Source organism: Hyla sarda, chromosome 4 (genome assembly GCF_029499605.1).
Source record: "Hyla sarda isolate aHylSar1 chromosome 4, aHylSar1.hap1, whole genome shotgun sequence".
Taxonomy (NCBI): Eukaryota; Metazoa; Chordata; class Amphibia; order Anura; family Hylidae; genus Hyla; species Hyla sarda.
This window is the reverse complement of record NC_079192.1, coordinates 95,924,311-95,939,007: the sequence shown is the minus strand read 5'-3', so window position 1 is coordinate 95,939,007 and position 14,697 is coordinate 95,924,311. Positions and strand designations below refer to the sequence as shown.

Sequence of the window (14,697 nt, the reverse complement as noted above, 5' to 3'; positions counted from 1 at the left end):
TCTGTTCAGATAAAAACACTAAGACTAGGTTCACACCAAGGAAGCTCTGGACGGAAAAATTCCATCTTGAGATTCTGAGTGGGCCCAGTGCCAACTAAATCAGTTGGCACTAGGACTTAGTGGACATTGGCGTTTTTATAGAGGGAACTAACTTTGGCACACATTCCGCCTAAAGAATGAGCGAGCTCTTTAGGCCGCCTTCATTTTCCTTAGCTTTGCTGGCATTTTAGGTGATGGTTGGGGGAACCTTTTACATTAGGTGCTGGGATCGCAGCTTAACCCTATTCCTTTGGATACTTTGGTAGTCTTAGAATCTGCAGATTATTTTTAGGCCTTTTATGAGAGGTGCCATACAGGCAAATTTATTTTAGTTTGCTCCCTATGCTGCTGATGTTCTGGGAAGGGGGTGGGGGATAGGGGAATTTAGTTTTTTTTGGAGTCATAATGTCTCTACTGTATGCTTCTTTCTTGATACTTGTTGATTGATTACTTTCTTATACTACATACAGTATTTGTATTTGTTTTCTGAGAGAATACCGGATGATGTTTTCTTTTATGTTTATTGAAAATTCAATAAAAATTATATTACATTACAAAAAAAAGAATGAGCGCTATATTCTGTTGCTGAAATTCCATAGTGTGCATTGTGCAGCAGAATCCCATTTCCAACAATTCCTAAGCAAAATTCCAGACGCAAACTCTGTATTGTGAACTTAGCCTTAAATTTACCATTCCAATGCCCTATCTTAAATGGGCACTGTCATTAAAAATTTGCTATTGAACTCCTTATGGTAAATAAAAATCTTTCTAATGTACTTTGTTTTATAAAAATGAAGTTTTCTATGTTTTATTTGTGTTTAAAAAAGGTGCTACTATCTCCCTACTTGTCCAGAGCACATTTCCCCCCCATATCTTGCACAGACTTTGGACTCCTGCTGGCCTGGCAGAAGTTCAAAATCAAGAAATGCAGTCTGGAGTGCTTACGGGGGTGTGTGCAGCCTTAGCCAATCATAGCTCATCTCACACTGATCTGCTCTGGGCTGTGTGTAGCAGAGTGAGGGAGGAAGTTCTTCCCTGTATGGCTTCAGATGATGTCACACCTGCTGTGAATCTGAATAGGCAGACAGCTAAGGAAGGCTCCCATGCCGAAACGCGTCCTTGTACTACACTATGGCATAATAAATCTTAACTCTGCATTACTGATGAGTGCTGAGTATCATCTTTCTTCCACTTGTGAATCTGAACAGAAAATACAGCACAATATCAAGGTAGAAAACTAAAAAATAATACAAATAAAGGCAGGGGGTGGTTTATCCTGACGGGGGCAGTGAACTGGGTGGTTTATAACACTTAACATTTAAGATCATGACAGGTACTCTTTAAAACAAAACAGATACAAGCTAATGTACAATGCTGTCGTATAACTTTGTAACCAAATTGAAACCCCAGCTGCTACAGATCCTATTATCTGCTTGTATTTTGTTCTGTTTAGCTTCTGTTTTACCATTGTACTTATCCTATGTTATTCCAGGAGGAGTGATTGAAGCTTTCCCACCAGCAGAGAGCATTACCTGCCTTACTATAGATCTGCTGATCAACCCAGATGGAGAAATCCAGGTGTTATCCTGTGGGGACCAGATCCACAGCTCCATCCCATTGCAGTCTGTAGGCAGCTCTGTTCCTCAGTGCTCAGTGCCCTCCGATATACTGATGTCAATGTGTAGTAGCATTGGAGAGGCCTGCAAAACCCGGGGAGTACTTGGATATTTGTCTGTAGAACTACTAACATTTATAGACCCTCTAAGTCTGGAGCAGCAGGTAAAATACTATAATACTGTATTATACAATTTGCAAACCATCTGTCTTTTAAGGACATAAATGACCCTAAAGAAGACCCTGGTACTTAACATGTTACTGTACCAGGTGAGACATATCAAAAGTTTTGATTGGTCGGCAACTAGGAGTTTATACCCCCAGTCGATCACTAGAACATGTTGTTGTTTGGACATTTATTTAAAGATGTTAAACCAACTTTTTTTTTACATTTTACAATCAAAAACATGCCAAAATATTGTTTGTGTAATGATAATCTACCTGTTTATTGAACATTTTCTTTACAATTCCGGTAAGTTATAAAAACAAAAAATACCTGTTTAAAGGGGTTGTCCAGAATTGGGAAAAAAACATGGCTGCTTCCTTCCAAAAACCGAGCCATAGCTGTCCATAGGATATGGCTGGTATTGCGGCTAGGCTCCGCTGAAGTGAATGGGACTGAACTGCAATACTGCTCACTGCATGGCATGTTTTCTATTACTAATGTACTATTACTATCATATTAATTAACTCTTTATTAAACTGTGTTTGTATCCTCTAAAGTCAGTAACTAAATAGTGAGTCCCCTTTGAGCCAAAGATAATGTTAATAAATGACATAGTAAAAAGCATAAAAATAAAGATATAAAATAAACATACCCATTAAATAGACAATTTGGCTATCCTGCAGACACTGATGGTGATTTGTCAGCTCTATGTAATACACAGACTCTATCCAATGCCCTATCTGACACCGATCACCTAGTTGCACAGCTTAGTAAAAGTGGCAGTGTGACAGACAGTTGTTTCTGGCAGCAAAAACACTGTGAATTGTTGTGGTCATGTCTGTCCATCTCTAAATAACAGAAGTGGACAGCCCCCTTGTGGGCAGCATGTTACCAGCTGCCGATTAGCACTTTCCTCGCCCCCCTGAAGCAGATCCTTATGATGACGGATTGGATCTTTAATAGCCCAGCAGATTCCTGCCAGTTGGTTATTAAGGAGTATCTCGGCAGTGATTCATTTAGAGGGCATTTGCTTGTGAATATGATTTAGAAATTAGCAGGAGTTTAGCAAGAGGCTGGGACTGGCTGACCTCTTAATAATGTTATAATGATGCCATTTAACATCCGCCGCTTACACCACTGACTCGGCACACTACGCCAAGAGTAGTTTTCTTGCTGGCAGGTAGCACAGGGAGAGAGACCCTAAATCTGACCCAACATCAAGTACTGATCAGGACAGATGTCTATGTGCTGAATGTCACAGACAACAAGGAAGCTAAGTGGCTGACCTCGTATTTGTGACGATTGCCTGTGCTCACTATGACCTTGCAAAAGTCATTACACACTGTATACCAAGTACGCGAATGTAAGACAGCAATTTCCCCTCAGCAATACATGTGCATATTTCATAAAATAATGTTATGGACTTAGCACTCCATCAAAGTGGTCAATATAGATTTTATATTGGAGTAGAAATGTGGTTGCTATATAGAAAACCTTTATGATGTACTCCTCAAAGAGGTATTTCCATCTCAACATTTATGGCGTATCCTGAGACTACAACTATGAAGGTTGTGTTTGTAGGTTCTGCCCAGACCTGATAACCATAATCTAAATTTTGTTTACATGTAGTCGATAGCATTTTATTTTGCTTATTCTGTAATGGGAAAATGTGTGTAACTGTGCATAATATTCTTTGATCTAGATTTGGGCTACAGATTTAGACTTGTGTTACAGTGATCAACTAGCAATGACCCAACTCCTGCTGTATTTTACCAATGGGACGCTGGACTGTAAAAACAGCCGTCTGACTGTGCCACCTGCTCCTAAGAAAGTGGAACGCTCCAGACACAAAGCTAAACCAGCAGAGGTAAAACCTTCTCACTCCCTTTCCTTCTGATGATTAACAAAGAGTTTTACATTTACAGTAAAGCACACGTCAAGTTGAAATGACCTTTGCTGAGAATATGGCTTTATACATACTGATTGTAGAAAAGTACATGTGGTGTCCCGGTACAGGACCTGGTCCTGTCCCTGTCTAAAGTCCCCTCAGCCAGAGTCCCTTCATTCTCATAGGGCTCTCCTGCAGGGCTTACCCCTGGTCGCCTCATATAAATTGTATATTGGTTAATATATAAAGGTAATATAAATGTATAGGATATATATATATTTAGGACCTTCCGGGGTCACGTGATGTACAGTTGTGATGTATAATTGCTTAAGGACCTTCCAGGGTCATGTGATGTACCCAGAGTTCACTGGGTTCAGGACTTACAGATTTGCTGACAAATCAGCTTAGTCCAGCCCCTTATTATATAAAGGGCTGTAGCCACTAAATTCGCTCTTAGTTCCTGCTCTTAGTTCCGGATTATCAAGCAAGCCAACTATCTTAGCAGAAATCTAAATTCATCTAGGCCAAAGCCTAAGAAACCTGCAGCCACTAAACCGTGAGTTACAAAGCTCAATCTATCAAATCCTGTGTGACTACTACCAGCTAAAGTATTATAATTAGTAGCACAGTGGCCTGCATCAAAGCTCATTGCTTCAAAGTCCCAGCAAAACCTGTGAGGAACCTGTATCCCGGTTCACTTTTAAGAGACTGTTATGTGTGAAGACTGTTGCATAAAATCTTCAAGTAAAGTTCTCCAGTTTATTCATAAAGTCTGCTGTGGACATTCCGTTATTTTCCCTACTGTTTCTGGGACAGTTGGCGGATGGAAGGACCATTAACATTAAAGGGGTATTCCAGGCAAAAACTTTTTTTTATATATCAACTGGCTCCGGAAAGTTAAACAGATTTGTAAATTACTTCTATTAAAAAATCTTAATCCTTCCAATAGTTATTAGCTTCTGAAGTTGAGTTGTTGTTTTCTGTCTAACTGCTTTCTGATGATTCACGTCCCGGGAGCTGTCCAGCTCCTATGGGGATATTTTCCCATCATGCACAGCTCCCGGGACGTGACATCATCATTGAGCAGTTAGACAGAAAACTTCAGAAGCTAATAACTATTGGAAGGATTAAGATTTTTTAATAGAAGTAATTTACAAATCTGTTTAACTTTCCGGAGCCAGTTGATATATAAAAAAAAAGTTTTTGCCTTTAATACCCCTTTAACCCCTTAAGGACTCAGCCCATTTTGGCCTTAAGGACTCAGACAATTTAATTTTTACGTTTTCATTTTTTCCTCCTCGCCTTCTAAAAATCATAACTCTTTTATATTTTCATCCACAGACTAGTATGAGGGCTTGTTTTTTGTGCGACTAGTTGTCCTTTGTAATGACATCACTCATTATATCATAAAATGTATGGCGCAACCAAAAAACACAATTTTTGTGGGGAAATTAAAACGAAAAACGCAATTTTGCTAATTTTGGAAGGTTTTGTTTTCACGCCGTACAATTTATGGTAAAAATGACATGTGTTCTTTATTCTGAGGGTCAATACTATTAAAATGATACCCATTATTACATACTTTTATATTATTGTTGCGCTTTAAAAAAAATCACAAACTTTTTAACCAAATTAGTACGTTTATAATCCCTTTATTTTGATGACCTCTAACTTTTTTATTTTTCTGTATAAGTGGCGGTATGGGGGCTCATTTTTTGCGTCATGATCTGTACTTTTTTTTGATACCACATTTGCATATAAAAAACTTTTAATACATTTTTTATAATTTTTTTTTTAATAAAATGTATTAAAAAAGTAGGAATTTTGGACTTTTTTTTATTTTTTTTCGTTCACGCCGTTCACCGTACGGGATCATTAACATTTTATTTTAATAGTTCGGACATTTACGCACGCGGCGATACCAAATATGTCTATAAAAAATGTTTTTTATGCTTTTTGGGGGTAAAATAGGAAAAAACGGACGTTTTACTTTTTTATTGGGGGAGGGGATTTTTCACTTTTTTTTAACTTTTACTTTTACATTTTTTTACATTTTTTTTTTACACTTGAATAGTCCCCATAGGGGACTATTCATAGCAATACCATGATTGCTAATACTGATCTGTTCTATGTATAGGACATAGAACAGATCAGTATTATCGGTCATCTCCTGCTCTGGTCTGCTCGATCACAGACCAGAGCAGGAGACGCCGGGAGCCGCACGGAGGAAGGAGAGGGGACCTCCGTGCGGCGTTATGAATGATCGGATCCCCGCAGCAGCGCTGCGGGCGATCCGATCGTTCATTTAAATCGCGAACTGCCGCAGATGCCGGGATCTATATTGATCCCGGCACCAGAGGGGTTAATGGCGGACGCCCGAGAGATCGCGGGCGTCGGCCATTGCCGGCTGGTCCCTGGCTGCGAGCAGCAGCCGGGATCAGCCGCGCATGACACGGGCATCGCTCCGATGCCCGCGGTTATGCTTAGGACGTAAATGTACGTCCTGGTGCGTTAAGTACCACCTCACCAGGACGTACATTTACGTCCTGCGTCCTTAAGGGGTTAAGGAAACCTCACCCTGGCGTCACGACAACTAAGGGTTAATACCACCAGACCCTGCACTTACATCACCGCAACACTCCAGACACAACAACTCTCCTGGTTCAGCACATACACATCAAGAAATAACATCCACCTGATATCCCTCAAACCCTCTGGTACCATTTAGAGTTCTAACACAGCATTCTATGGAAACCATCTTTGACTTGAACATCTCTCTGTTTTTAAAGTGTTGTATCAGAGATGTCATGCTATGGAAATCTCTGAGAGGCAACAACAATAGAGTGTTAGGTCTTGTTAACAAAGGCAAAAACCTTATTGATTTTAATTTGTGACTTGATCTGTGTGTGTACACGAGAAGCAGCACTATTTCTGGCCATTATATAACTTGTATATGTGCTCTGCAGCCTTCATCTCTAATATGCAGTTCTCCCAAAGCTGATATGCTGAGCTCCCACCTTCCCCTCCATAGCATTTTTGTCTTAAAAGATATTTGTTCAAATGATAGTGCCTATTTAAGGAACTGTTTATAATGTCCATGGCACAAGATGAAAAAAGTGTGTCCATTTGTCTTCTTTATAGCCAGTATACCTCATTATAATCACAAAAGAGGGATGGAATAGTGCAATAGACGACTCTATTGCATCCCCCAGAGACCAATAAAAAACATATTGGTTAAATGTGTTCTTTTCTATGGGTGATGGATATCATGCAGCTAAATAGGTACTTTTTGCTGCCAAATAACATTGACTACTTATTGGGGGAAAAAACATACTGCACAGTTTATGTTTTGTTTTTACACTGGGTTCCCATGGGTGACGGATGCCACTTTATGGCACCCATATTGGTCTCTGTTGAATGTATATGTCACAGTGTGCATACATTAAACAGAGGCCATAAATGTTATGTGAGCAGCCCCTTATTTGTATACTGACATTGGTCTGTATACTGCGTTACAGAGCTGAATTAACAATACTACCTGTACAAAGGAAAAATGGAGCAGTTGCTTATAGCAACCAGTCAGATGGCTTCTTTATTTTTTTAAATAAAAGAAGCAATCTGATATTGGCTATAAGCAACTGCTCAACTTTTCATCTGCACAGGCTTCATAAACCCTATCATTGTGCTTTGTATGAACTACAGAATTATTCATAGGTTTGATCACCAACCCATAGGATTGTTGGATGTGTGGGCAGCATGAGATTCATTCCCGCTATATCCACGTGATTTCTGATGCTCCATTCTCATGCATTTCATGTTTTCCTGTACTGTTCCTGCTGTTCTCTCATTTAATGAAGTTTATCTCTTCTCCCCTTTCAGTAAGACGCAGTCTAGTGTGACTCACCACGCTGTTACCTTTGCAGCCTTCGCCACATTAACACCCACTTTTCCCTGTTTATGAACCCCCTTTAATAAAAGAATACATTTTCTCAGTGCTGGCGCTCCTGTAATTATGTATAAAGCCAATCACTCATTATTTGTAAGATAGATGAGGCTAAATAAGCACGGCATTAATAATTTACAAGACTCTTCATTATGCCAGTGTATGGGCTGCGAAGACCCAGCAAGAGTATTGCCAACCCTTAAACAATGGCGTTCCATCACCGCAGCCCCATCCTGCTTCACGCTTGTTAAACAGAGACACGGATTATTCTATCAAACGCTCCTCTAGTTTCTGCTCCCCTACTGTAAGTGAACAGCTTTTGAAATGCACCTCCTATAGTCCCCCCTCTGCACGTTAATGACTTCAGCCATGGGTGATATTAATTCTGCAAATATTATAAACATGATTAGCTGGCACGCCGAGATTTATTGCCGCAGAGTTTTCCAAGTGCTGTTGTCAAGGTTCATGCTGGCATTTCATTATAGTCAATGGGATCAAATGTACTGCATGATCTGTAAGGTTGTGGGACACAGACACTCCACTGCTTACATGTAACATGGTCTGAATCATAAGGGTAAAACATGAAGCGATACATGGGGGGCATTCCAACAGCAAATAGACTTTTTTTTTACAGCAGCAATTCCACCTTGGAATACAATCAGTAGTGAGTTGGTCCAGATAATGTATTGTTAATACTAAATGCACAGAAGGTCCTTACCTGGAGCATGGGTTCTCCATTTAACAGCCAGTTAGGATGACAACCAATTTCCTCAATATTCTAAGCCTGTCACTTTTATTCACCCTCTCCCATGTTAGGTTCTATTCTCACGGCAGAATTTCCTCAAGTGGAATTCCTCCTCAAATGAAAGCCCAATACACTTCTATAGGAGTCCACACTTCCATTCACACTTCTGCAGAATTTCCACTTGGATTCCGCACCAATTTAGCACAAAAGCGGAATTGGGGCGGATGAGCGGAAATTCTGCTGTGTGAATAGACCCTTATTGGGACCAGAGATGTTCTACATCAATGGTCGGGTTAGGCTTCATATAGTTCCTTGCTGAACAGCATCAATTATTTATTTCCTTTCACTTAAAGGGGTACTCCAGTGAAAACCTTTTTTCTTTTAAATCAACTGGTGGCAGAAAGTTAAACATATTTGTAAATTACTTCTATTAAAAAATCTTAATCCTTCCTGTACTTATTAGCTGCTGAGTACTACAGAGGAAATTCTTTTCTTTTTGGAATGCTCTCTGATGACATCACGAGCACAGTTCTCTCTGCTGACGTTATAATAATAATGCTTTATTTATTGTTGTCCTTAGTGGGATTTGAACCCAAGTCCCTAGCACTGCAAGGCAGCAGTGCTAACCACTGAGCCACCATGCTGCCCTTAGTATACATCTGCTATGCATCTGCTATGCATGGTTGCTAAAATGGACAGAGATGTCAGCAGAGAGCACTGTGCTCGTGATGTCATCAGTGTTCCAAAAAGAAAGGAATTTCCACTGTAGCATTTAGCAGCGAATAAGTACTGGAAGGATTAAGATTTTTTTTATAGAAGTAATTTACAAATATGTTTAACTTTCTGCCACCAGTTGATTTAAAAGAAAAAAGGTTTTCACTGGAGAACCCCTTTAAATAGGAATAACATCTTCCACAGCAAAGTGCAGACATTGGTACAATCATCTAAGAGTAATTGAGAAATGGCCAAATCTTTTATAGATCCCTATTCTGAACAATGCAGTTTATACATTGGAGCCTAAATATAGGTTTAGGTTTGCTGGCTTTAAATGAAGCAATGCAGTTATGTGCTGTCCATATACTGCCACATACTGTACCTTCATATTCTTTTTTGTAATATTTTTGTACTTGTATGATTATTTTCTCTGTAATATTTTTATCTGTAATACATTTTTAAGAATGGTCAGGTAGAGCAATGTATAATAATCCTGGATGTTTACACCTATTACTAGTTCATGATTAGAGAGAAGCTTTTTTGGATACTTTTAGGGTATATGGTCATAGGGGATGGGTATGCTGTGGATTTCTGGAGGCAGACCACAGCTATTCTGCATATATTTCAGCATAGGCAAATCCATACAAAAAAGTGAAAATTTGTTTTAGATTCGGCGCTGCAGAAATAGGTGCAAATTATGTAAATGAAGAAAAAAAAATCTCTGTATTTCAAATCTAAAGTAGCAGAGCAATCCAGCACCCATAGGTATAAGTTAAAAGGCCAACTTTTATTTAATCATAACATTTAAACACAGCACTGTGGTAATCACCAATGGTTAAAATTCTGCTGGACTTCCGGTTCCAGCGCGGGAATGTGAGGAGCACAGAACCAGAGCTCCCGCACCCCGGACCTCCAGCCAGAAGGGGTCCTTACCTGTTCACCGCACAACCAGAGGTCCCAGAGCACCAAGCTTCCGTACAGGATCTCAGCGTGTGGGTTCTCTAGCAGCAGCAAACCCCACCACACCAGCACCTCACACTGATCCAGATCCTCACAAAGCGCCTTCCGCGGGCTCACGGTCACTCCCTTTGGCTATGGAAATCCCTGACAGACAGCCGCTGTTCACCCCTGATGGCAGGGCCCCAGTACCACCCGCCCCCCTTCAACTTCCGCCCTTGGTGGAAGCCTCAGAGGTTTCCTTCACCTCTCCAATGGATTTACCGGCCGTGGCAGCTACCCTGGTCAAGCTGATTCCCCCTACTATACAACTGACCCTTGAAAACACCATGTGCTCCACGTTAACTCAACTGCAAGCGGATCTAGGTATTCAAACAGCCGTCTGGATGAGGCAGAATGTCACTCTGGAAGATGAAAACAGTGGTCTAGCTACTAGACTCCGCCAAACTGAAACAGATCTCTGTTACGTCAGTGAGAAACTAGAAGACCTGGAAAACAGATCACCCCGTAACAATTTACGCATAGTGGGGGTCAGTGAATCTCTTTCCCCCTCTTACCTACAGGACTTCTGTGAAAGGGATTTACCCAAAGCTCTTGGTCTTGTGCATAAATGCAGGGTTGAGCCGGCTCATCGAATAGGACGGCCCCAGTCAACCCCCTCACAGTCTTGGCAGGTGGAAGATTCCCGCCCGCAGCAGATCATATTCAAACTGCTGGACTATAACAACAAAATGGAGCTCCTGAGGGCTTACAGAAGATGCTCCTCTCCACTCACTTTCCGCAATAAGAAGATATTGCTCTTTGAGGACTTTTCTGCTGAAGTTGCCAAGCGCTGGAGGGCCTACTGTAAAATTTGCACTGAACTGTTCAAGGCAAAAAGACGTCTCCAACTCCAGTATCCTGCCGTATTGAAGGGTTTTCCGACCCAGATGGTTCCTTTTCCATGTATTCAACTCTTGCAGTGGCGAAGGCTGCTCTACAGGAGCTCTTGAGGGAGTCTGCCCACCCCGCCCGCTCTCCTTCTCACCACTCACCATCTCCCAGAGACCGGGGTGAACCATCTTATCATGCCTCTTGACGCAGATCCAGCCGCAAGAGATCTCCGGGCGAATCCAGACAGTGCTGCAAGTTGGTGGGGAGACGTAGTAGGAGTAGAAGCAGCCGATCTTCCTCTCCGGACTGAGTATTATCTTTGTACCTGTCTATACTTCTGTCCGTACCATGGGAGATGTACCATTATTAGGTGGCTTCAGTTGATATGGACCCACAGGGTCGCTTTTCTCATGATTCTTGGGGTTATTGTTCTGTAGTGCCTTATGTCGTTATTGCCTTTTGAGGTTATCTATTTTATATGTGTTGACATATGTGCTGCTCTTACGTGCTGATAATATTACTCACTCTACCTCTTCTGCCCATCTTTCATTTTCAATTTTCTTGGACCTCTGCTCTATTGGGTCCGTTTAGTGACCCTTACCCAATTTATGGCCGTCCTTATTCCATTCTGGGGATTGGTCTGCCCTGGCATTTTTGTTTCGCTGTTATCATTCTCCTCCTGTTTGCTTTTCTTTGTTTTTCTGTTCTGGTCCCCCTTTCCCACCTTTGTGCATTTCCTGAGATGCTTAGTCTGCTTTAGTCTCTATCTTCAGTACATTGGTGGCTCCCTCTGCTGTTTCCTCCTCTCCTTCTCCCCCATTTTCCACCTGTGTCCACTCTGCTCCCCTATGTCTGGTACCTTTTGTTCATCCATTGTCTGGTCCAGTCTCTTGCACCTCCTCCTAGCCCCCAGGGGGCTGTTAGTTTGCCAGGTGTAAGGGCTTGCTCTCACCTCACATGCGCATGAAAATTCTGCGTTTTCTGAAACGCCTGCGTCCGGACGTAGTCTTGCTTCAGGAGACTCATCTGACGGAGAAGGATTTCCAGAGGATGCAGAAGCTCTGGGTAGGCAAGGTACTGGGCATCCCAGCAGTGGAGGGCAAATATGGAGTTTTAACATTGATTTGTAAATTGCTTTTGCACTGTGTTCTTTCACATGATAAAGATGCTGAGGGGCACCTCTCACGTTTACAACTAGTTCATGACTCTTCATATGCTCTTTTGGTTGATGTGGGGCCTGGGGAGCTGTGCCATACCTCCCTCTTCCTGTAAGCACGGTCTGCTTCTTCCCGTATATTTGCTCTATGGAGGCTGATAAAACCTTTTCCTGGCCCACCGTCTTTTTTGTTTTTCATGGATGGTTGAGGGTTCCTGTGTGTGTGTGTGGGGGGGGGGGGGGGGGGGGCTAATGTCTAGGGTGCCTTACTTGCTATAAATGTGATAAGTGATATTTTCTTCAATATTTTCTTCATTACAATCCTTGTCCTGTCCTGATTATTGCCTATGTTATTTTACATCTTGTGCAATCATCTCCTTTTTGTTTTCTGTTTTTGTTTATTGAAAATTGATTCATAAAAATATATAAAAAGAAAAAAGCATAAAATCCTCCAAAAAAAACTGCTGCTGGTAAGTGCATGCCAACACATTTGGCCTCAGATGTTTAAAGGTGTGCACCGGGGAAGATAAATGCCCCAAAGCCACCACAATGACTGTTCTGTGTCCCCTGTAGTTATCCATGTTGTTTTGGTAGCTCTTGTGACCCCTGTTGTCTTCTTAATATTCTTTTTCCTTGCTTGCAGTCCAGACTACAACTCCCAGAAGTCACTGCAGCTCTGTGTAATGGCTGCCAGCCAATTGCTTTCACTATCTGTGTTCATGGTGTGTTGTTGTAAACAGTCAGCAGCACACACTACATGTCTTTTCTTTAAAACTATTCTTCTCCCCAGCAATAAATCATGCTATGCTCTGAATGGCAGCAGTCAGTGATTTGATCTACAGCAGGAAAAAAGCAGCTCATGTGCTGAGAGTCTTCACTTTGCTTCTCTTCCGGTACACAGGGAGAGGGACTGGAGGGGGAGAGGGGTGGTGTGCCTGTGAAGCCAGAAATCACGTGTTTGTCTTGAGAGGGTGGGGGCTAGTCTCAGTGAGGGGTTTAACCAAGACAAGCAGGATCAGAGCATGACATCTTTCTCTCACTCCTTGCATGTAAGTGACAGCTGAAAGAGGGAAACTGCTCTATACAGCTAATGAATGATATTTAGACACATAAATAGGTTGGTGAGAGGGAAAGGACGGGCTATGGGTTTAGTTCCCTGGAGTACCCTTTTAAGGCCAGGTTCACACTACGGAATTTCCGAACAGAATTCTGTTCTGAAATTCTGCTAATGGGATTCATCTACACAGACCACACGTGTAATATTCCGGCCAGAAAATCCCCTCAAAAAATTCTACTAGAACATTGAACTCGCTCAATGTTCTGGCGGATCTCCACTCTGCAGACATTGCCATCTATGGGGACACCAATATCTGCGCGGTCCAAGCACCGACTGATTCAGCATGCTGCCAACACTCGGAATCTCAGACATACCGCAGTATGAACCCATCCTGAGGGTAGGGTTACACATGCTGTATTGTGCTGCAAATTTGTTTCTGCATATTATCCTACCCATTGAAGTCAATGGGTACCAAAATCAGCTGCAGATAACAAGCAGCAAAATATGGCTCATGTGACCATACCCTAAATCTGCAATTCCGGATTTTACTGCACACCTGCAGTTCTTCCACAGCAAAAACTTCCACAAATGCAGATTTTTTTTTAGCCACTTTGAATTCAAGGGGGGGAAATACATTCATAACAGACACGCAATATAAATTGATATGCTGTGTGTTTAAAATACCCACAGCAAGTCAGTTTTGAATTAGGTGCACATATCTTCAACAATGCGTAAAATAGGTTTCCTAAAATCTCATTCATAATGCTGCTACTATTCGACACTGTGGATTTTCCAGAATGCAAATCTACTGCAGAAAATCCACATCATAGCCATGGTGTTTCCCCATCTCATTAATAAAATGGGAAAATTCCTTTAATGCTTTGCCTCACTGTATTAGACCATGTGAGATGTGATGTGGTAACTGTTTCTGGTGAGCATCCAACAACTGCCTTGAATTGGACATGAAAAATCTATATATACAAGAGGTAATGTGCATATACATGAGTGGGTACATACCATTAGATATTCCTATAAAACAACAAACACTGCTCTAAAGGATATGCTAAATATTAAAGTAAAGCTTTAATATGCACTATGCTTTGCTTATCACCTAGTTAATTGTTTTAATAGCAAATTACCTATATGTAATCTATAGACAATCTAAATTATAAACTGAGCCTATACTACATTCAACTTAACTCTAAACCTGAAAATTAAGGCACGTGTATAGATAATGCCATCGTTCCCATACCACACTCATGTCACACTAGGATCTGGGCATAGTTGTCGAAAAAAATGTGGCTACTGAACCCTAAAAAACACAATTTTACCATTTTAGATAAGGTAAAAAGAAAAATGACAGGTAAAGAAAATCACTGTTGGCCACCAGCTCTTTTGTGGGAGAGCCCTCCCACCATATTTGGTGAACATGTTCAGCATTATGCACCAGGAAAGCTCTTGGCACATACACAGAATATAGACCTAGGCCAAGATCGACCCAGTTAAGTCCAAACAATGTACTTTTGACCTTTATAAAGGGTGATA

General features: G+C 41.3%; 1 protein-coding gene across 6 annotated transcripts in view; it reads left to right on the top strand.

Annotated features, from left to right (window-relative positions):
* The window catches only part of IQCH (IQ motif containing H), a 125,147-nt gene that overhangs the window by 95,396 nt on the left and 15,054 nt on the right, over positions 1-14,697 (top strand). For 5 of the 6 annotated variants that reach the window (XR_008892391.1, XM_056571643.1, XM_056571647.1 and 2 more), the window contains 2 exons: positions 1,532-1,818; positions 3,522-3,686. Coding sequence is in view for 5 of the 6 variants with exons in the window: in XM_056571643.1 (XP_056427618.1) it covers positions 1,532-1,818; positions 3,522-3,686 (452 nt within the window). In the remaining variant the exon portion in view is untranslated. Of the gene's footprint in view, positions 1-1,531; positions 1,819-3,521; positions 3,687-7,586; positions 7,651-14,697 lie in introns of those variants that run through there. The other variant, XM_056571646.1, reaches the window with a different exon arrangement.